This window comes from Toxotes jaculatrix, chromosome 15 (assembly GCF_017976425.1).
Source record: "Toxotes jaculatrix isolate fToxJac2 chromosome 15, fToxJac2.pri, whole genome shotgun sequence".
Taxonomy (NCBI): Eukaryota; Metazoa; Chordata; class Actinopteri; family Toxotidae; genus Toxotes; species Toxotes jaculatrix.
In genome coordinates this window covers 15,434,370-15,458,893 of record NC_054408.1, presented here as the reverse complement: position 1 = coordinate 15,458,893, position 24,524 = coordinate 15,434,370, and the positions used below count along the sequence as shown (strand labels likewise).

The 24,524-nt window shown below is 39.7% G+C and overlaps 1 protein-coding gene across 1 annotated transcript in view; it reads right to left on the bottom strand.

Moving 5' to 3' along the window:
• Positions 1–13,008: 13,008 nt before the first annotated feature.
• LOC121194233 (receptor tyrosine-protein kinase erbB-4-like) overlaps positions 13,009–24,524 on the bottom strand; it is a 290,604-nt gene continuing 279,088 nt past the window's right edge. Inside the window, exons 26-28 of the mRNA XM_041056962.1 lie at positions 22,158–22,407; positions 21,135–21,263; positions 13,009–20,882 (exon numbers count right to left, since the gene is read on the bottom strand). Coding sequence (XP_040912896.1) covers positions 20,212–20,882; positions 21,135–21,263; positions 22,158–22,407 — 1,050 coding nt within the window. The 3' untranslated portion in view covers positions 13,009–20,211. The remainder of the gene's footprint in view (positions 20,883–21,134; positions 21,264–22,157; positions 22,408–24,524) is intronic.

Here is a 24,524-nt window from a genome sequence, read left to right as displayed (position 1 = left end):
ATAATGGAGACAGAAGGAGGGCGAGAGACACAGAGAGAGAGACTTTCTTGTGAGGGAGGTCTCCCCTTGTTTACTATTTCTGATGAAAAATCCCTGTTTTCTCACTCCCTTACACAGACACGCACACACACACACACACACACACACACGCACACACGCACACGCACACATCACAAGGTCAAAATGCACAGTAATCAGAGCTTTGAGTATCCATTATGTTATAAAAGGGGGGAAATGATTGATGCACATATGAATTAAAGTTCAATTGAAGGTTGCAGTTCCGAGTTACAGCTCCTATTCATCAATTAGATCCTGTAACACCCCCTTCCAAAGAAGGTAGCACAGAGTTTCCTTCATTACTTTTTCTATTTTCCTCTGGTTGGACACAGAACTCAATGGCTACTTTTAAACTGAAGGAAAAAGGGCAACCCTCACCCAATAGTTTTCACTTAGCAGAAGGTTTGTGAAGATAAGAAAATATATATTATAGAAAAGAAACTGGCTTGGTAAATGTGAGGATTCCCTCATCGCTGTTGTGTCTTTACTACATTTTCCAGACATAAGTTCTCATCAAATTGTTCATCATAATTCTTTTTACATAGTACAACACATGTATGTAAATCATAGTCATACTGTATGAAGCTGGTAAAGCTCTGCAACCTGTCTTCTCTCTTGTCTTCTCTTTGCAAATACAGCAAGCAGAGAGTGACAGTTCAGCATGTTTGTTGGGTAGTAGAATTGCAAAAAGCTTGTGCAATTTATATTTGTGAGCTTTCTTGTAACGGCAGACAACATTCTCTATGCTTCTGCAAAATCTTGACACGTTTGTCTACCATGGCTGCTGATGCTTTCTTTCAAATACCAGACAATGTCTCTCACACGTTTATATTACAACTGAGCTGAAAACCAATAAAGAACCAAGCTTCCTTGACATTTTGCAGCTTTACCTGTGTCAATTCTACCGTACAATGTTTCTGAAGGAGATAATCCGTGACACAGAGCTTTGATCAGGTACTTGTTTATGGTGCTGCAATCTAAGGCCTTAATCTGCTAGGGAGATATCAGATAGTGTCATCCCTGGGTGGCGTTGAGTGGATGGGAGAGTGTCTGGTCGTGACTTTGTGTGTATAGGTGGGGATTAACAGAGAACAAAACAGAGTAGAGGAGAAAAGTGGAGCAACGGAGAAACTATATAGAGATAGGATGATGACTATGCCTACTATTTGAATGAATAAACAGATCCATGACCACATTCATTAAATGACATGCAAGGCCAGGCTTAACAAACTACCCTCAGTAGTTTAAATTCTGTTAAGCTACATCATTTGAGCAATACAGACAACTCGCTTACAGGGGCAACACAATACTTGACTTCAGCTTTAGATCAAAAACACAGCAATTAAAGACTATTCTCTGTATACATTTAGCTGTAAATTCACACTGGACAGGAAATGTTTATTTCAGCAGATGTGGTTTTTAGAAGTTGAAGCGAGAAGCGAGATACAAAAGACTGATACTCTGATTTATTAGATATTCTTTTTGTACAAACTGGCTACTTATTCATCCCTCATTTGAAAGTATTGGAGGCTTAGTGCCTCTAATTTCATTATATTCAGAGTGATTAGAGATTATTATCTGACTGATACCCTTTTGGAAAGAGCAGGTATATCATTTGTGCCCTTATCTGTGATAATGTTTTTCTTAAAGTAACAATTTGTTTATTTGCCTACCATATTTCTGTTTTTCGATCACCAGATCCTCCAGTTGAGGTCCAGTTAACAATTAAACCTTCTTCCAGGTTCAAGTTAGGGCTTTACATTTTGCACCATTCTTCCACCATTCATGTGAACAGTTACTTTGGTATCAAGTCAATGGCAAAATTCTGAAAACGTGACAGTATTGGTTTTTCTACAGTATAATAGGTACCGAAGCTAGTGTAAATGTTGTAGGTGATGGAGATGTGATTCTTCCGAGAGTAAGAAGACTGCATAAAAGTCCTACAAATGTTCCAGCCTGGCATCACATGCAAAGGGGTGAAGAGGAAGGAAGGCTTATACTAGTCCACCTGTTGTTATAACAACAACAGGTGGACTAATGGTGGTGAGTGTGGGTGTACCAACTGGTCTGCTGGTGGAAAAACACACACCAGGAGTCATTCCATCACCAGGAATAAGTTAAGACAGCCAAACAGAATTCAGGGTCAGTGAGTTTCATTTGTTAACTTTACATTAACAACATGTGGTCAAAATGATCATATCTAAACTGTTACCACTGATGTTTGCAACAACAGCTGGCGTCTGTTGTAGCAATGCTCCCAATACAACTCTCACAAAGGTTACCTCGCCTTTCAAGTTATCTTACCCCTCACCATGTGATTCAATTCAAACTACTGCTTGAGCACTGGGGATTGTGTTTATGTGTGTGCATGTGTGTGGGAGCTATGGTTATCACACTTGGTATCAAGAATCGCGGAATTGTATTGGTACCAACTACCAAAATTCTGGTATTGTGGCATCCCTGCTAAGCATCTGAACTTAAATGGGAAAACTCAGAATAAACTCTGGTTATGTCATTTTGTGTGTGATATGATTATTTACAACAGAGAACAGTTCTATATTCAAATCAGAAATTTGCCTACAGTGCAAGCTGCATGAGGCAGAAAACAAAACGTCACCTACATGCCACACGGTATGAGCGAACGAACCGCAACACATGCGCATTCAAACACAATGTGCATCAGCTGCCTCCATCCTTTGGTGCAGCAGTGCATTAGCAGCAGCTATTGTGTTGTAGCAGTGGGTTCACATCTCTCATTATGCACAACCATGCCAAGTGAAAGAGAGATTAGAGTGCAGATTAGTGAGGCTCCATTATTTTAGGTCCCAAATGGTTTTGGAATCAATGGTCCAACCCAAGAATGTGATTTTCATTTTAAAAGTTGGCACAATCAACAATAAGTATAGTTTTCACTAACAATAGTGAAATGTTCTTAATGGTATATTACTCAGGTGCATAATACACAGCATGTATGTAACCTTTTGGTACTTATCCATTATCACTGATTTTTTTACTTTATTATAAATCAACTTGCTGTCGGACCGACATAATTTTTGGTCCTACAGCAACTATTGTGTGTGCAGCCATACTGGATAAAACTTAGACCAAACAAGAGCCATACTGTCACACAGGGTGACATATTCCTATCATAATGATGAACATGGCCAGTGTTATAACTGCTGGATGTGTTAGCTATAGCTATCAACTATCAGCTGTGATAAGTTTCAGCAAGTCTGACAACTGAATGGCTGAGAACCTGAACTGACCTCACAGGTTGCTTGTGAATAAATATAACTGAGTGAACACAGACTATATGCTTGAGGAGAGGTGGGATCATTGCCGACCCTTCAGGAGTTCATTCAGGAGGCAAAATGAGTTATATAAAATTATAGGGGGCAACATATCTCCCCTTTAAATTACACCTTAACTCCAAGCACATTTCCTACATAGCTGCACTGTTGAGATTGGAGAGATACGGAGAGAAGAAGTGCCTCAAAGAATAGACAGAGAGGAAAAGCTGATCATTTTTCAAACAGATGTTTTCCTCTGGGAGGGGCTGGGAGGGGAAACAAGGAAACTGCAAAAGGGGGGGGGGGTCACAATAAAAAATGCTAATATACACCGAAATTAATTAAATGATGTTGAGTACGATTTTATTTGACAGAAAGGTAATATGTTTCTCTGTGGCTGCCTGAAGACTATGGATGTGTGTGTGTGTGTTGTGTGTTGTGTGTTGTGTGTGTGCGCGTGTGTTGTAATTGCTTTGCGCCAATGGGACACCTTCTCTGCATTGTATGTGACTGTAATGTGAGCGTTTTTGATTTTGCACGTGGGATGTGTAAGCTGAATAACACAGGTGAAGGACATACATTGTGGTCACAGCTACAGCACAATTGTTTGTTAAAGAAATGTGTTGGAGAAATCATCAGCTTTTCTTTTGATAGAAACAGATCTAAGTCTACATGACCAATCAGTACAGACTGTCCACGTTCAAGCTGAACTCTATAATAGTGTGTCCCCAGTCAAAGTGAACACAATGATGGTACATTCATTGAGGGAGCTCTTCTGCAAATGGCCATGCACTGATTGTCATATTGTCATTTAAAGGCAGATTAAGTTTCAAATGAACACACTCAAACACAGTGGAAACATAATGGCCGTAATCAGGCTCGCTTTGATCATGTCTTGTTTATTCCTGTCAGACATCAATCTCTAGTTGTTTTCTTGTCCTCATATTACTGCGGGAATATAAAGATAGGGTGAAGCAAGATGAGACATCCATTTTAAGGTAGAAACAGAAAAAGAGAAGAAAAACACACACAAGCACATACACATGAATAAAGTCTCTTGCCATTAACTGTGACTATTTGTCCCACTACAACAGACAATCATTCCTCTAAGGGGCAGAGGTCTCTGGGCTCTTTGTCTCTCACACTAAGTAGACAGAGGAAATGGAAAGCACTCAATAAAGTAGAGATCTTCACCAAGGCCAAACAACCTCCCTAGTTACAGCTTACTTTCCCGGTGAACATTTTGCCATATAGGTGGCGAAATAAGCATAATGACACTTGGTGTAGTCATATCCTCCCAGAATGACCTGTGATGTTTACTGATTCTCTGACTTTTCCTCTAAGGCCACCATCAGGCCAAATTTCCCTTTGTCCAGTAAATCTAATCCATACCAGCTCGTTTCAAAAAGTTACTTGTACAGAGTTAAGCCAGACTTGGCCTTGCCAAACTTAGAATAAGTGTAATGCAAAGCCTAAAATACTTGTGCGATATGATGATATTAGATCATGAAGACGATGTTGACGATCTGCCAGAGGAGAGAGATCGTATTATCGTCTATAGGGCACATTCTATTAATTGCAGCTCTATGCTTGCGCACAGAAGCACAAGAAGTTTTTTTTCCTTGGGCAACTAACAGCCCGCTTCATGTGAACATGACCAACCAATCATGGCGAAGTACGAGCAGTGCTGATTTTTTTTTTTTTTTTTACTAGCCTCGCTGTTTATCTCAAGGTGTAGCGGGTAGCCATCGCCGACAACGAAAGTGAACGCTTGGAGTTGGTCCCCAAAAAGAACTCCACTTAAGTCGTATGGACAGTGTTGGGGAGTAACGGAGTACATGTAACGGCGTTACGTACTCAGAATACGTAACGCTGTTTCTGTCTTGGCCAACGCATTCCTGTCCCAGCTTTGTTTTGCCGGCTGCGGCTCAAGCTCTCGCTCCTGCTGCTCCTCGTCCGACTCCATTCTGACCGACTGATCAGGCGAATAGCTCGTTTATTTACGTTTGTTTTCGTGGAGCTGGGGCTTCTGGGAAACGCATTGGGTTGCCTTCATTCGTTTAGAGAATAAATATCAACTCGTGAAATAGAGAAGTATCGTCACGTAATCCAATAGTACAATGTACCTGTATTCTGAATATTATCTATTTAAACTGTAACTGTAATGGAATACAGTTACTCATAATTTGTACTCTGAATACGTAACGCCGTTACATGTATTCCATACTCCAACACTGCATATGGAACTGGTTTGAGTTTTCTCCAAACGACAAAGCACAAACACAACGAACCTCTTTAACCACCTGAAGAGGCAGCATCCGAAACTGAGAGCAAAGCAGCGAGGCCAACCACACATCAGCCAGTGGTAACGGCTAAAGACATTACACAGAAACAACCAACTATAACACAAGCCTTTGATAAAAGCACGCCATATGAGAGAAGTAGCAAACGGTGGAAAGAGGTAACGTTTTTTTGAGACACAACTCACACACTTCTATTGTAATGAATCCAACTGTCTAATCAGTTGAAAAACGGTCAAAGCATATTTTAGCACCAGAGCTGCTGCTGCTGCTCTGTTGACGTGTTGATCACACTATGCCTTCCGTGTGGACGCAGTATAAGCCCTCTTGGGCTTTGGTCATAAACACTGTCATGTCTCTGAAGCACTCACCATCATTACATCTATGTGAGATGGGACTACAAACTTAATCCATTTCAGTGGACATTAAAACAGTGTGTGAACCACCTATGTAAATGTTTTCCTTGCTTTATACGGTACAACAGGGATAGATTAAGGTTCACTTGGAAAGTAAAACGTTACACAGGCATTAAATCACTAATATGACATATTCACATCTGAACTGAGGATCATCACATGACTGGTGGTCCAATGGTTTCTTTCATAGATCTTCTTTTTTTAAATGAAAAGCAACATTTTTCTTGTCTAACTATTGTCTAAGTATTGTTCTCCTTTTAGTTTGATCAGTCTTGATTTGACATAGAAAACTAGTTTGATTAAAGAACTAGAGCTTTGTGCCAAGCCTATGTTCTCAAACCAACCCCTTGGAGGACGTAACTAAGGTTCTGTGGCACTGGAGATCAAGTGTAATTAACAAAAGGAATGAGTAGGAAGAAAGACCATAACGGGAGATTACATCTGTATCATAACTAAAAAAAAACATTTTTTTAAATTTCCAGCTGAACTAGTGGAAAAACACATATTTACTTTTATTTTTAAATCAACTCTCTCTGAGGGATCTCAGAACAACAAAGTCCGTTCCCCACTACTGAAGTTTGAACAGCAAAATACAATAGAATCAGAATCAGAATCAGAAATAGCAATGCTCTAGCAGGATGAAGTCATGAAGATGTAACCTCTATCCTTTTACTGAATGAGTGTTTCTTCAAGTCAAAATAGAAAATTGAGATGTGCCATTTTTATGTGTGAAAGAACACAATTATGCCTCCACTGTAAGCCAACAAAGAACTGTCATCAAGCCATTATATTACACATGAACAGAGCAGCATAATTGCAATGGAGAGTTGACTTTAACAATGACGCCTCCTCGCTTAAGACTGGCTTAATTAAAATGCAGTGTTGCCCACAATTGGTCTCATTTATCACTCTGCTCACATGTTATTGGTATATTCTAAGAGTGAAAGTCATTTTAAAATCTTGCTTCATTTCCATCAACTTTGCAGAAACAAGGAAATGCTAGTTAGCCTGCTGTGCACTTGATTAATCTTGAACGTGAGTAAGGGGATGCTCTTACACAATTTAATTAGCATCACAATATGGCCACTTTTCTCCATATTTGGAGATACTCTACCCTTGACTATGTGATTGGGGATAATGCCTTAGATCTAATAAACGCTAGACTTGGAAAAAAGCAAAGTCAGCCCGGAAAAACAAACATGACTTAACTCTAAGCCATGCAGAAAATATGTTTAGTTTCAGACCTCACTGGCTTAAAGTAGACAAGTAGAAGTGGAAATCCAGAGAAGATCCATACCAATTTGGAGATCACTGAACTAAAAGTGGGGGAGAAGTTCACAAACAGTTAAGTTTTCATAAAATTCAACACTATTGGCATCAGCAGCAGCCATCAGACAACAGCCTGGCACAGTGGCCAAATAACCATATAGGCTACAATCACACAACTGAACCTAGCACACCTACTCCTACTGGGTTACTGGACCAGCAGCAGAAAATTCAGAGCCAAAACAGCAGGCTGTGTTCAAGAAACTAAAACTGGCAACACAGCGGGGACAGAGAATTTAAATGGCTTACCTGTGGTGAGGCCGCGTCGAGGGAAAACGTTAAGAAAGTCCAGCGTTTGTGATACAGCGGATGTTCTGGTGCCAGGTTTAATCCCACCGACAGCTGAAAGAGTCATACCAGTCATACCGCTTGAAATGAAGGCCGACCAGCTCCTATTCGTCTTTTGGAGATATGTCACCGAGGCTTAAGTTAAGTGTCCAATAAGCCACTTCGTCGCCATTCGTCCACCGCCGTAGAAAACGACAGCTAGCGGGTTGATTTGGAGCCAATTGGCTTCCATGTCCCTGTAGACCACTGTTTGACGAGCAAAATGGCACGGTCACGACGCAGCTTTGAGAAGTTCAACCTGAATTTGAACTCTTTCTGCTCTTCAAGGCGTTGTCCTGTGCCGAACCGAAGCGAAGTGTTTGGACTGGAAAGTCCTTATTTAAACTCGAGGCTAACTAAGACCAGCTACCTCCATAAGCTCCCCGCCATTACTGTGATTTGGGCAGTGCGGCCGCCGTACCCCGTGACACAGAAGGATCATGGGCAGTTGAGGTCCTGACAGTTGCTGACCCCATTCAAGACCCAAAACACATTAAATGTTTGATTTGGCCACCCTGGCAAAGCCTGTTTGTGGCACATTTTATTATGAGGTGGATGTTAGTGGTTACTCAATGCTTCTATTTTGACAATGAAGTGATTGAGCAACAGTATTTAATAAAGGTTTGGTAATTTGGTCACAGCATCTTATATGGCAGCAAAGATGCCAGAACATCTTATAAGAAGGATTTCGACCAATTCACATAAAAAAATACAAGTTTAAAATTAATTTATAATTTTGCAGGCATCTTAGAGAAACTATGCTTAGGCAATAACTGTGGACCTGGCTGTACTTAAGGCTGCACAGTACGGTTTAAGTTGTTGGCCAGAATGTTAAAGCACAGACCTAAGTCAGAAATAACTGGCAATGCCACACACACACACACACACACACACACACACACACACACACACACACACACAAACACAGCCATCCTCTCTTTGAAGATATTCAGTCATCACAATATATCTTTCATTACTGGAACTGAAAGGAATTATAAATGAGTTGTAATGACCATTTTCTCACTGCAATGCCAATGTAGTTTCAATAGGAGCCTCTCACTGCCTTCCCTAACAAAGCAAGTGATAAACACTAAATGCTGAGTAGCTTATGTTCAACAGTAATCAGATGAGCTGTATTTCACAACCAGCATGCAAATGACCATCGAGATTGCCTTATTAATCTTAATGTGTGTGTGTTGTCAACCACTACTTAGTGAAATGCTGGACAGTTTTAGATCTTCCCAAGCTTGAAATGACAATATCAGAATATTGCCAAAATGAAGTAGCTTGTGCAAATCTTTCATAACCACTGATTAAATGTGCCCAATAAATCATTAAACATAAATGGGTTTGGGATAGTATAATTATTGTTATGAAACTACCAAAGCATTGTGTGTCTTGATATAATTGTGCAGCACTGGTTGTACACTTTGCCTCTGGGATCATTATAATCTACAAGATTCAAGCAAGTACAACATGTAGCCAAACTATTGCCAGCTCATCATGAATGTATTTCGAAATGCTCAGGTAATCAGGACAAACACAAAAAAAATTCTCAACCTCAAATCAATTATTTGTGTGGGTGAGTGTGTGTCCTCTTTGTCTTTGGGCTAAAACGTGTGTTTGCAATCACATGGCATTCCCTGTACTGATCCAACTCTGACTTGGATCTCTCCTACTACCTGACACAGGGCTGAACAACACGAGGTGAGCTGCATGGTCCTATTCTCATGAAATTTACAAATCACAGCTATTTGCTGAGTTGTTTGTGTTTCTGACAAGAGACATCAGCTGATGGTTGAGCCCAAAATAATATTTGTGATTACATCCTCCTGTCGTCATCAGGACATTATTATTGTTATTAATTTATTACTCTTATTATCATTATTGTTTGTTGTAGTATTTATTATACATCATGTATATGAACCGTACACCACCTCTGTCCAATGCTCTTCGTAAATGTAATATTGGATTAATCAATATTCATTCATTGTTAACATTTAAATACTGTAGAAATATATGGCTAACAATGTGCAAACACTGTTACTGGATTCAAGAGTACTTATATAAAGAGCATTAAACTGAGGTTGCCATCTTCAACATAATGTTATTTAATCAAAGGGAAATACAAATTAAATAAATACAAAATTATATAGAATATAACTAATGTACAAGCTAAATTAAAACAGTTAAACTACAAAATATTTCACCGCTCATCAGTGAGATGCAGTTTGATTTATTACAAAAAGTCTTGGCATCAGCTCAGACTCAGACACGTTCCAGAGTAGAGCAGGTCATAGCAGAGCAGTTATTAAGAGGGCAAATGAACCTGTTCCCAGTGGGGACTGGAGTTTTCTGGTGGTGTGTACCTAGGAGATGAGGACCACTGAGGAGGATGGAAAAGGCTAGTTTACGAATTTGAAGTGTCAAGACTTTGAGCCATAAACATGTTCAGAGATCAGATGAATGAGATGGAGTGGGACGTAGGTGGGAAAACTACTAAGCGCCTTTCACTAAGAAAGTGAGCAGCCTGGTTTAGACTCAATGTGACTAATAATTTAATAATTAAACATAAATAATGATTTTACAGGTCTTCATGTAAATGGGCCCTCTCCCACTCTCTGTGACCCTTGCCTCGCTGAACCAGATTTTTACTGCAGTCTCTACATCACATTTGCATGGCTGCTTTTAGGCACAGCACCTATATGAAGGGGAGAAAAATATTATGAGCCTGGAGTTTGTGTTGGTGTACACACTAGATAACAAACATATGTGCACATTTTTGCCTCAGAAGATTATATAAGATAAGATTATATTATATTATATTTAATAACAATAATCAAATAGAGATGAAGAACTTGCAAAAGTAAACCTACCATACCTTAAAAATAATGAGCAGATGTTCACAGTGTAGTCACTCTTGTGTGCTTCTCAGGGTCACGGGACAGGCATATTGTGTATTGTGTATGTATATGATTGTGTGTGCTTGCCTTGATCCTGATAGTGATAGGAGTGAGCCACCTTAATCCTGATGGGAGTCTTTGCCCTGGGCCTAAACACCATAAATAAAAACATACACATTCTGCCATCAGTGATGATACACACACATACAATGCATGCTTAAAACATAAACATTCACTTTTGTGAGGGCAGTTCACAAGGAAGGATTAGTAAGTTAACAAGGTTAACTTAGCTTAACAAGGTTAACTTACTAACTCGTTAACCAGGTTAACTTGCTAACAACATTTGTTGCCTTTATTTACCAACAACAACAACAACCTCTCTTTGCAGCTTAAAATGCTTACTGTGTGACTGGGTCCCACTGTAAATATATAGGTGTGTGGGTGAGCACCTGGACCCATGCTTCTTGGCAGATCCATGGACAGACCACTTACTCTAGAGGTCATATCAAATACTGGCAGCATCACAGCAACAGCATCAGGTTGCATGTATTATGTCTGTGCAGTAAAAAACCAGACTCACAGAGAATCGGGAAGGATTTATTACTGGGTTGTCTACATGATGTCTTGTATGATGCTTTGTGTGTGTGTGTGTGTGTGTGTGTGCGTGTGCGTGTGTGTGTGGACTCCAAGAGAGATTGTAGCCTCTAGAGACAGACAGCCTGTGAAGAGAATCCAATATGCTGTTCCATAATGAAAGCTCTCAAGGGGGATCGCAACACTGCTTAGTGGGCTTTGTACAGTCCATTCCATCACAGACTGCCAACATGCTGGGATTTAGAGGCAGCTGCCCTCACCACTGGCTCTCTGAGTAAAAGAGATAACAATGCCAAAACAGTCAGAATAAGACAGAGCAAGTTTTAGAGCTCTGGTGTTACACTTGGCTGTCATTTTAAATTATAACATTACAGTATGATTGCATCAGTTGATTGGATGTGACTGTGAATTCTGAAGTTGTTGCGCAACATGTAACCATCTGCTCTGGAGAAAAGTCCACAGTGTGTCTCATTTTTGCTGAAGGTTGTACAGCTTAGAAGCTGTGACAATAGGTTCAATAACCTGGGATAAGACAGCAAAAAATTCGAACAGCAGAGAACAGAGTGTACATGATACGAAATGGCACACAGTGGAAAAATGACTTCTTGCTGGAGCAAGCAAAACTGCAGTTCTGGCTCACAGCCAGCTCTTGAACCTCTATCTTTAGAAGTGTTTACATCAGCACATATTAAAATAGCTGCACACGGAAACGTGTAGATAGTAAAATTGTTTTGCTGTGCTGTGGTGTTGTGGTAAAGATTGATGCACTGTCAAATAGAGCCTTCACTTTTATTCGCAGAGAAGCGTCACTCAATCGATTCACCTAAAGACATTTAAGATCATTTACATTCAACTGTGCCGATCATATCAGGTAAAAATCCATACACTTTGTCAAGGGGGGTTGGCATGTGAGAGTAAGAGGAGAGGCAGTGACAGATTGTTTCGATCACACTCTATTACCATCTTAAGGCAAGTGATTTGACTTTGCATGGGGCAAAGGCTCCAAGATGCCGATCTCATTATTGGATTTCCTATGATAATGCCATAAAATGTCATCAGCTGGAAAAGAGATGCATCTATCATGCATGAGCAAGTGTCAGAAGTAATGACACTTTATTATTGGTGCTCCCCTGTGATTTCTCTGTAAGTGTACAAGTTTGTGTGTGTGTGAGTAGCTTTTAATGTGAAAAAAAAATGGCCTGAAGAATAGCGGCAAGAGCGGCGCTACCGTCTGACTCCTTGCTCTTTCTAACCTAAAGGCAGAATCTGCTGAATGGTGAGAGATGTCTGCTGCCCGGCCTCATCTGGGCAGAATGAAGATGTCATGCTGTGACTACAGGCTACACAACACTCCCATGTGTCTGGCTGAACTACTCCAGAACAGGCTGACATTTGAAATAAGGAGGTGTAAAGGGCCCTCAAAACTGTGAGGGCTGAATTTGAAGAAATACTGGATCCCATCTAGAGGGGTATAAAGACAGATGGCCACAATGAAGTCAATCACTCTTGAAAAGAAACATTAAATAACTTGTGTGGATCTTGAATTTATCACTTCTGCTATTCCTGCAAAACTACAAACAAATGCGAATGTTAAAAATGGTGGGGGCTATACTCCAGGGTAAATCTGTTGGGGGTATAATTTCCACTGGGGTTCCACTGGGACAATGGAGTGTCAATTAAGATCGCTTTGGGGCATACAAGTGTAACTAGTTTTATCACATCATAATAACAACACTTACCTCAATGTAAAGGCCTAGAAAAATGAGCACAACCCATCTTTAAATATTGACTGATCTTTATTCATATTGAATTAAAAATATAGTTTTGACAGATTGTAACAAAACAGAGGGAATACGTATTTAAATGTTCTAGTTTGGGAAATGTGTCAATTAACCAGTGAAAGGAAACATTTAAAACTGGTAATATGTGACAAGGTCTGGTCTATAAAACTTAGTTCTCAATCATTCTGATGAGACGATAAGAAGAAATGATCATTTTTATGACAGAAGATACTTTCTTCCAAACTTCATTGTACTGTTAAACAGATTCATTTTGAGGAGTTTGCCAAAATGACCACTTTACACTGTTTATGTAAATACTGGATACTGGATCTGGCTTGCCACCAAAATCATCAAATGACATGCAACACTTAAGATTGTGTGGACAATAGGCCAATAGTATTCTGTAGGTGATAAGCAATATATAAAATTTATTTAATTTATCCAAAGTTGATACTGGTTAAAATCTTAACTTTTGAAAATAAAATTGCAGTATCCCTCATTAGTAAAGTCTATAGTATTATCAGAAAACAGCACAAAACATTAAGTTGTCTGGCTCAATTCCTGCACAAACAACACAAGTTGTGCTCGAGTGCTTTACAATGGAAACATGTAATACAATCAACAGTATATCACAAATTGTGCATCCATATTTGCTGCAATGCTGCAACAAAAATAACACACCCTGATGAGTTTGGTGCCAGTCCTCATGCATGTATCAGGTAAGTTGACAAAATGGCAAAACTCCCAAAAAGTCCTGTCGTTAAATGAAAACATTAGCTTCCTGCAAAGGTGTGACTTCCAGTAAAGAGTGAACATTTAAATGAAGCCAAAATAGTACCTACCAACCTGTCTGTACAAGCAGATATCAGTGATTTAAATGATCAGTCCAGCCCATACAAATTACCTTCCATTCGGTTTTCTCAAATGTCATTAAATCACTCTCAGAGCTGCGACATGATATTGCTACACCATTCACTCAGTATTGCCACAAACGGATGAAGAGCTGAATATTATCTGAAAGTAAACAATGACTGAGCTCAGGGGAAACAGAAATCAAACTACCCGAGGAAATATAACATAGGTCCTCAAAACTCAGAATGTAAAGTGACACTGGTGGATTAATAACATTTGTTAGGAAAAGACTGAGAGAAAAGGGGGATTAAATATTGAATATTCATTAGTTTTGCAACAGCATCTTAAGAGTGTACAAAATCTTAAAAAAAGAAAATCTCAAGAGGTGGATAACACTGAGAGAAGCATGGAGGGTAGTGTGGGTATAATACACCCAGTAAAAAAACAGAGGGAAAAAAAAAACACTCCTACAAAGTGAGCAAGAGCAGAGGTCAAAACACAAAATCCACCGAGTTGTGCTGAAAACACAATCACACAATCACAGGGGAAATGATGAGTTGGGGGTGACAAGAGACCCTGCAAGCGTTTTTAAAGTCAGAGTTCACTCCTCAAATTACATTTACAGAATATATATATATATACTGTATATATATTTATATACATACAGAAAAGATATTCCCCAAAGAAAAAATAAAGATACTGTAGACCACTAAAAATGCAATGATGCAAGGAGAAATAAAAACAAAAGAAACCAAAAAAGAAAGAAAAATAGCTTCAGCTGGAAAAAGAAGCATCATTGTCCTATTTACAGATGCACCTGGTCACTTTTTACCTACCTATAAAAATACTATCCACTTTTTATTTTTATTTTGATTTTTTTTAACAATTGCAAAACTGTTGAGCAACCCATTATCTGAATGTCTTTTTCATTTGGTTAAAAGACAATTATTAATTTTACAGTTTTACCATCAATTCAATACATAGTAAACTGTGCTTACTCAACCAGTGTTATCTTTCCCTTCATGGCATTATAGAATATACACATGTGAATCAGAGTAAAACCATATGAATATGACAGCCATACACAGTTTGATTCTATTACAATGGTAGAATATGTGTTTGTCAGCTGCTTTATGTTTGATTTGTTTGATGATGCATTAAAAAAAAAAAAAAATTTCCCATTGAGTAATTAATAGAAGTCCTCTGAGATGCAACGTGTTTGTCCAATAAAGTAAGACCATTTAGACCACAAGTGGATGGAATTTACTTATGCTGTGAAAACATGTCCTCATGATATGAATAATCAAAGCACAGAAAAGAGAAATAGAGCACACACTATAAATATAGTCACTCTGTTCCAGTTCAGGGCTGGACCCTCCAAAGTCATCATTTCTGGGCAGGATATATGTCTTAATGGTCCGATAAGGCCTGCCCCATTTCAAAGGTCTCACAGAATGTGACTGAAAAATGAAGTCTGCCTTCGCTTTGGAGGACACATATGGTTTATCATTTGCAGTCTTCAATATCCCACAATCAAAATGCATACAGGTCAGTTTTTATAACCTGAGTTGTCAGGCGGTCCTCGTCAACTCAAATAACTGTGGTGTATGACCATGCCAGATGTCTTCTTTTCAGCTGATCATCACTGATAATTAAATCATATTAACTGACCAATGGAAAAGTCACTGCAAGGTATAAAATAAGGGAAGCCAGCTATGAACTCTTGGACATGTGGTAAATTTGCATTTACCAGTCGTCATGTGCAAAGGGGAACTGTTTGAATCATACTGCAAAATTTAGCTTAATCTCACATATTTAACTGTCATATGCTGACTGAGGGCAACTTCTTGGTGAGAAATATGCCAAAACTTAATGAGTTGATGATGAGCACCTGAACACCTCGGTTTTGGTCTTTGTTAGTCTAGTCTCATTTGGCAACGATATGCAGGTTCAGCCTGGACTTCAGTTCGTTGGAAAGGGCAAACATCCAGCCCTTAAATTGAGACACAGCTTGTAATTGCTTTAAAGTTGATTAGAGAACACAACAGACAGCCTTCAAGCTGCATATAAAAAAAAAAAAAAATCACAATGAGACCCTGAAGAGCAAAAACAAAACTTTACACACAATTTACAATACATATGATTAGATATGTGTGGAATACACTAAACCAAAAAACAAAAGTAGATGCACAAAATAAATAGAACTGTTTCTATGAGAATGACTTTCTGGGTGAGTGGTCCGTATTGAGAGTTATTGTGCCCCTTTAAATATCTACTCTACCTATGAGGCTCATAGCAACATCATATCTTTTCACACGAAGCTATGACTCATGTTAATATTTGACCACAATCACTTTTCCCTTCCAGATTTGTTTTGGTCTTTGTTCGTGTTCACTCCAAGCATAGCTGCTTTCTGGTTTTCAGTGCTTCAGCTGCAGAACAGTGTTTGCTACATACAATTCTACAGTCACCTCTGAGGAGAAAGAAAGAATGGCAATCAACTGTGGTCTCCTCTGCCAGTTACAGTGCACTTGCACATTTTCTCCTGCTAGCTTTTGTAACATTGATGCATTGGTCTAGTAACATTTCTGGAATGCTAATACCTTAGTTTTAACCTCGCTGCAGGATTACAGCCTATTGCCTGTCATTCAGGGTTTCTCAGCTGGTGCACTGGGTGAGATGTTGGGTAACATGATTTCCCCACAGAACAACAAGCGAAAGTGGATGAATTAGCATTCAGAAAGCTAAAAGCCCCTTGTGATTCCTGCTGGCTGACAGCCCTAGCAGGTTTTCTCCTCCAAAAGATTGGCTTTATTTTTCCACAGAGATCCATTACGGAGCCTTTTGGTGACTCTTCACTGCTGTCATTGCACTTAAACACACGGCCATACAGTAGTCTACAAGCACTACAACTAATACCTCATGGGTGATGGTAAAAAATAGACTTACATAACTACACTTTCAACCCCAAAAACTAAGAGGACACTTTCATTGCACAGAATGTATACATATGGTAACTTTGAGCTTAATCAAGTAAATGTGAAATCAGCAGAACAATAAAGATGTCAGAAAATGTGATCTAGCACAGCTAAATGAGGTTAATAACGAGCAATGCCAAAGTGATACTTAACACAGTGAGGACGTCAAGACTGACCCTGCGCCCACACACCTATAAAATTCACATTTCTTTTGAGTTGCAAATTTCAGCTCTGCATCTTCTGTATTATGGCACAAATCTGTCTTCCATTATATTTTAATTTCAATAGGTCTGACGTCCCTTTACGATGTGGCAACTTGTGCCTCAGCTGGAGCTCCACTGGATGATTATTATTCCCATAAAATCTGAGAGGGAGGGAAAAAAACTGTGCCAGGGCAACATCAGTAAATCATCAGTCCTGCCCACCTGAATCCTCCCTCCACCAGGTATTTTCAATGTAGAGGCACAAGGTTGTGTAACAGTGGTTGTGTATTGGTGTGTCAGCAGTAAGACATAAACAGGCATTAGTTGGTCTCTATGTTTCATGGTATTATCACCTATTACTCAGGGTGAGTAACATGGAGTAAGTCATCTATCGAGTTATTTGCGATTCATATTGCAATATTACTATGTATAGTCACAGATAACACATTTCTGGAAAATCAGTTGAGAAACTGTGTTACTAGTGATAAAATAACCAGATGGTTTTTAGTTAAAGGGGCATGCCACGGATTTCACTCATGAAGTTTAGTTTACTTGTCATAAAGAGGACTACCCAGCTTGTGAAAACAGTTGAATAACATCTTTTGTGGCTCTGGAGGGAGAGGAAAAGAGAAAGAAAAGGAGAATAAAAGAGAAGTAAATCTGCATTACAGACTAGATGTGAGGCGTCTGAAAGAAATGGGAATTTAGGGAATAAGGAAGGGTATCAGTACATGCTATGAAGCTGCATTTCAGGAAATATAGGATCCAAAGTTGTGGAGCCCCACTAATGAGTGCCACTTTAATAGCCCTGAAAAATCAAGATATTCCATCACATTGGTGCAAAAACCCTGTAAAACAACTATGCCTATAATAGTCCAGTAAACTACAGATTTTAAAGGAATAGCTAACTACTACTACTACTCGACATAAATGGTATTAAGAGCTTGACAAATTTCTATTCTCTAACAGTGTATATCATATCACCCAACCCTATTAATATTGCGATCTTCTTCAGAGGGTAGGGATATGTCTTTGTTGGTAAAATGCTTAATGAAAGAAATAACACGAGGCCTCCGTGCAGTGGAAACTATTGTCTCACTGTAACGAACTGCCCCTTAGAGCGAGAATAACAGCAAAGTCATTTGGCTGTGCCAGAGCATTAAGTGCTATTAAATTATCAACCCCTGCCTAAATTAGACTTCAAAGTCATTTGATGACAGATGCTAGTGGTCTCCATCAGAGCTTACTGTGGCATCTGGCAATATTGTATGAGTACAGAAAGCTAGCCATCACTGGATTCAGTGATAACTTGTAATGTCTCACCATTAATGTCAATCACCCATACAAAAGAAAGTGTCCCATTTTCTCGTAGTGTTCCATGGTAAAAATGTGGAGGAGGCCTCTTTAGACAGTTCTGACAGTCTTTTCTCCTCAATCACCTTAACCCTAAGAGACAGAGCAAAGCTCTGTAGTCGGGACTACGTGGTCAAAGATAATTTTTTGTTTTTATGACATACAATGGTATGAACACAGAGAGGTGAAAAAAATCTTTTATCCTCATCTTTTGATGTACATCTTTCCAGACACAGCTCAGTCCACAGAGCCTTTATCTGGAATTGTGTCTGTCTGGTAATGACATGTAATTGGCTTATTTACAGCTCTGCAGGGTTAGCCTCTTTGCCATCTCCACAGCGCTCTTTTGTGGCTGGGTATATGTGCTGTTTACCCTTCCCTTCATTAGTCTCATCCACTGTAAGACAAGTTGACAAAGTAAACAGATCCCTGATGCCTAAAAAGAAAGAAAAACAACAACAACAAAAAAAAATATTCTTAACTTATATCTTTCCCTCATGGCCTGCCTTAAATGTTCTCCGCAATGATGTTCCTTGCCCCGTTAAAAAGACTTGTCCATCCCCAGGCAGCGGTTCCACTGAAACATCAATCCTAGTGCTGCGGTTACCGTTGGTTATGTCAGTCACAATGCTGCTTACAATGATCATATGAAATTGAGCTGGATGGTTTGCTGGCTCTTCGGTCTGCATTGGTGTGGATGAAAGGAGAACAGGAGGGATCTCAATGTAGGAAGTTAAGGGTCATCTTCTGAGTGATCAACCTTTTAAATCGCCCCCCACCCTTGCCATTCCAATAATCTGTCAAATGCTTTCCACCAAGTACTGGGCCATATCACAGCTTTCCATAAAACTGACATTTACTTTCCTGTTGAACCTTTTTCTGCACTGCACCACTGACTGCCATTATCGGCACTCTCTGTCTTCCTGCACAAGGTCAATTGAGCCTCTCCTCCAGAATATATTTCAAGTGACAGCAGGCTTATCTGTCAGAGTGTGTGTATTTGATTATGAATTAATGTATAGTTATTACTGGTGTGTCACGGCTGCAGGCATGTTAACATGTTGTAGGTATGATGTGTGAGCTGTGCATGATAAATGTTTGATTACATTTCTGGTGCAGCAACATGTAAAATGTGTAAAAGTCAAAGAAGCATGTGGGCAGGCGTGCAAGCCACATCAGGGCTCTTCAGTGTGACTGCAGGTTTGCTGGCAGGTCACAACATAACTCCATGTGCATGTGCCATTTGACAGACTGCACACAAGCAATAGCAATGTGTACATACTGCAATGTGTACATCTAGCCGGGCGGAAAATGAGATAAAAGAACATGGTGAAATGGTGAACAGTAATTTATGGGTGTATGAGGGAAAGCAATCATAATTTGTGTAAGGTCATGGCAATAATCCTCTCTTTGGGCTAACCTCAGTTTATTTCTCCTCTTTATTCCATTAAGCATCAAATTTCAGTCTTTCACTGTGTTGTTTTTGTGCCTCACTAGTACTAAAGATGCCAGGACAGTTTGCTCCAGAAGAGAACCGACCTCGAAGAGATGTGTATACTTGCTTTAGGGGCCAAGGATGGAATAGAAAAGATGGTTTGGGAGTCAAGTGAGGCTGTCAGTGACTGCTATTGTGGTCCTGTCAAGAAAAGGCAGAACCTTAGAGTGAGAATAAAAGACTTGCAATCAGATATGACAGAGAGAAGTGTTCAGGGAGGGTGCAAGGAGAACCCAAGTTGAGAAGTGCTGTAAGGAAACGAAAGGACTGTTTACAGTCCATTCATCTCCGCCCTCATCCCTCTATTCATCCCTCCATTGTGCTACAGGTGGGTCACTACACAACAGTGTTCCTCTGTCTGTATGGAGGGGGTGGCAACACATTGCCTGCTTTCATAGCAGCCTCGGACAAATATTCCTGGTTTTCGGCAACAGCAGGGCGAATGCGTCCATTCTGCCGGTAGAAGAAGCGTGTGCTGCAGTCCTGCAGGTACTCAGGGTTGTGCAGTGAGGACTTTGGGGGCAGACTGTGCTGCCAGTATTCGGGATTGTCAAAAGTGGCCTTTTTGCCTTTCTTATCAAACATGATGGTGCTGCTGGTGATGCCTGAGTGCAGAGCGTGTCCTGAATGCCCTGGATGCAGGGTGTGTGATGGATATGATGGGTGGGGGACGTGGCCGGGAGGTACCACATATCCAGTGGATGAGACGGTGTGGCTTGATGTTGATGGGTTGACTGTCTGCGATACTGACTGAGCAGCAGAGGACCCTGGGCCAGAGATGGATACTGCGCCAGCCAATCCGTTCTTGTCTCCAGGGTTAAGGAAGGTGTTCAGGTACAGTGGCTCGTTGACATACTCATCGTCCCTGTGGGTGGACTGGCTTTTGGGGGCAGCAGCAGCTCCGGCCATGTGCAGGGTGTGACAACCTGCTCCATCAATCACTGCGTGAGCGTCACCATTCCTTCGACGTGTGACAAAAGGGTTTTCCTCTACAGGGTTGAGATAGTCTGGAAACAAAAAAATTTAGATTAGCTAAGATCTTTTCATCTCCACTGAAGCCACTAAAAAGTCACATATTTCAACATGAAAATCATGCTCACAATATGATGTCTGCATTTAAATGACCTTTTGGTTGGATATTTCAGTTTTTCTCTGCAACTTGCAAAGAAAAACAAACTATTTAGTTTTGTTCTATTACTGTCCAACCAAACATCTGTTAGCTTTATGGACACATTTAGTTTTTCTGAGAACTGAGCAACCTGAGTTGTTCTTGTCTCTCATAGCAGTCATGTAACCATCCTGGTCCTTGTCTCCTTTTGTTCCTCGTTCTGCTAAGAGACCGGTTGGATCAGCACTATAACGCTGTGCGCTACTGTCCTCCCCTCCACCTTGGGAAGCAAAAAGAAAGGAAGCATGAAAGAAATTTAAAATATGGTATTTAACAAACCTCCATGAATGAGAGGCTCCTGGATACAGATTTGTGGTATCTAGTAAATCTGCATCATCCTTTTAATGCAAGTCATTCTCCACCAATAAACAAGCACCTTGCATTTTCAATGCAATCCATGTTTCCATTTTCCATTTCCCATAATCCATTTTCATGTACTGTATCAATTTTGTCTTGTGACTACACTCTTGGGCAGGCCTATGGCTAAAAGCTCAATAGCTCAAGCACTGACCTGAGATGCGTTTCATGTCTATTTTTCATCTGTTGACAATAGATAAATCTAATCAGTGCCTGAATAGAGCCATCACTGATATGGTACACTTATTTCCTTTCATTTTACTTCTTACTCTCCAACAAATGCTTGGTGGATACACATGTATTCATAATGCTCATGTGAGGCTTAAGTTCTCCTTCTCCTAGCCAAACAAATCTAAAAGGAAAGGAAGCATACATGTGATGACTGACCAACCTTGATAGTAGTGGCAAAAGAAATGCAAAAGAAATAATAAAATATGATAATTGGGTAGGTGTGAACTTTGCTTATGCAAAGAGGAATGTAACTGAGACATGTTAAAATAATGCCAATGGCTTAATCAGAATATTACTTATAGCAACGGCAGATTTTATATAACTAACTGAACTGATGCCTTGTTTTTATGGACCATGTTGTCCTTGTAATATCCATCTTCTGTTCACCTGCTGGTTTGATTTATTTTTATTATTATTGTTTATTATTTATATATTTTTATTATTATTTATTTAATTATTTTATTTACACTTAGTGAACTGCTATTCCTCTAACTTTCCACAACTTTCGGATAACACTCTGCTTTACCTTGTCCTCCAGTGAGAGCTGAGCCAGCCCCAAGGGTGCTTGACCTCGGAGAGGCCTGCTTCCTTAGGGTGCCATTGCAGCGAGGGTTGTCCTGGTTGCCACGGACAAATCCACCACCAATTTGCCCCCCGGAGGTTAGGTCCTGTGAAGGGAGGCAGCTTCCAGAGTTGGGTGGGACAGATACCACTCTGGGGAGGGTGGCCAGCATGTCCTCCATGCTGTAACTTGGGTCCTGGTAGCCAAACTGGTTCTAGGCCGGAGGGGGAGGAGGGATTTAGTTAGGACAGAGCTGCAGGAATGTGAGACTGAAATACAAGAGTATCAATTTATGAAGGCAAAGCAAACCCCATGAGACAAATAGAAGTGGGGAGAGTTGTGGCAAAGGTTTTTCTGCTCCTATGGGAAGCTAAAGTTTAGCTTATTCTCCTATCAAATGAACAGATATTTGTGTGTTGCCCAGTCTTTGGTCAACACACTCGTACTGAGTAAACAAACAAACAAACAAAACAAAAAACAAAACAAAATAAAATAAAATAAAATAAAATAAAATAAAATAAAATAAAATAAAAATAAACAACAAATAAAAATGAAATAAATACCACACAAAAATACTGTGAATCATAAATTGTGGAATTCAGGTTCTTCCTACCATTGTTTATCTGTAATATTTCAATGTGACAGGCAGGGGAGACAAACAGCAGTGCCAAACAATGATATGGCAGCATGACTGCCAAGGACAATTTCATTAAAAGGTTTTTAATTAAAGGGCTCCATGAAGCAAAGTCTTAAAGTAGCCATATCAGCCCTGCCCTGCTGTGTGCATTTGTGTCTATGCTCATAACAAAAAAAGTGCTTTTTAGAACCTCACTGGGAGCTTCAGATTTATGTTTACCCCCCCCCCCCCCCCCCCCCCCCCCCCCATTTAATCAGTTTTCTGTTTTATGTCCATCACCTACTTTCCCTAACATGATGTCTGAGAAGTCTGTGATCTTACTAAAAAGAGAGGAAATCTCTTGTTTTCTTGTTGCACCTCTTTTTCCTTCAAGACCCAGTTTGAAAGGATTGGCAAAAGGGATTGAAGTTCCAGGATTTCTGGTCTGTGCATTAAGGTGCAGGTTCAAATCCCACTTCCAATCAGCAATTTTTTCATGTAGGCCATTGATGGTAGAAATACTGACAATTTTAATTTGTGGTGTCTGTTTTGACAGTAAAATTGTCAAAAAATTTAATAGGATGCTGACACAAAGAAGCAGCAAATGTCAGCTTCAAACCCAAGTTTGGCAACTGGCATTTCCTGGCTGAACCCTGGTTGTATGCCACTTGATGCATCAGTATCTTCTTTTTCAGTTGTCTGTCAATCACTGTTGAATTTTTTCCTCACTTTCTCATGCAGCGGTCTACACTTAAATCCTGGAGGATATTAGTCAAAGCTCGAGAGCTCATGCTGTTTTCTCATTCTCCTGTAACTATATCTACTAAATTGCCTTCTCATTTCTACCTCCCCCTCTCTTGTCTTGGTAGAAAATACCATCACTAAAGTGAACATAAGAGAAAAAACATTTTTAAATAATATTTGTCATTAAAGTGAACCACTACGGTCAAAATCCTTATTTTCTTTAAATCTTGACCATGAAGACTATCGTGGACTTAATTGATTCACTGTGGGGACAATGTGGACAGTGGTACAGTAAAACATCATACCGAATATTTAGGAGAGCCAAGCAAGGTGCCCCATTCAAAGCACAAGGAGGTTGTTGAATTGTTTTCATGGTCAAACGCAAAACTAAACTCTCAAACTCTCAGTGTTAGGCACCAGGATGAATATTAATAATGGCAGTTACCAATGTCGTGATCACAATGTGTATATGTGAATTTAGAAAAAGCTCTTTCAGCTGTGTTCTACAACTATGCAAGTGAAGATTGCATTTATGTGTAAATATTATATTTTGTTTGCTACAATAACTGAGTTCATTATAGCCATCTACATTATTTATGTGGATGACTGTAAGTATGAAATTAATCAAATTAATTCAGCATGCACCCTATTAAGAAAGCCTCCCTAAAAAACGGTAGAGGATACTTTTTACAAACATTATGCAAATAAATAATCTTTCACCCTTCTGAAACGCACCAAACAGAACTGGAACAGAAGTCATTTCTCTCATTGGCATTCAGCAGGCATTTTTATTCTGACACAAACACAGGGGGATATTGGAATACAAAATGGCTGAGTTGCCTGGCTGTGTGACTGGTTTTGTGATAGATTTAAGTCCAAAGAAAGACAACGAACATTTGAACAGTTGAGGAACAGAGGGAATCTGGCTGTAAACCCCAATTTTGAAGAAGGCAATTACCGTAGTTTCACAA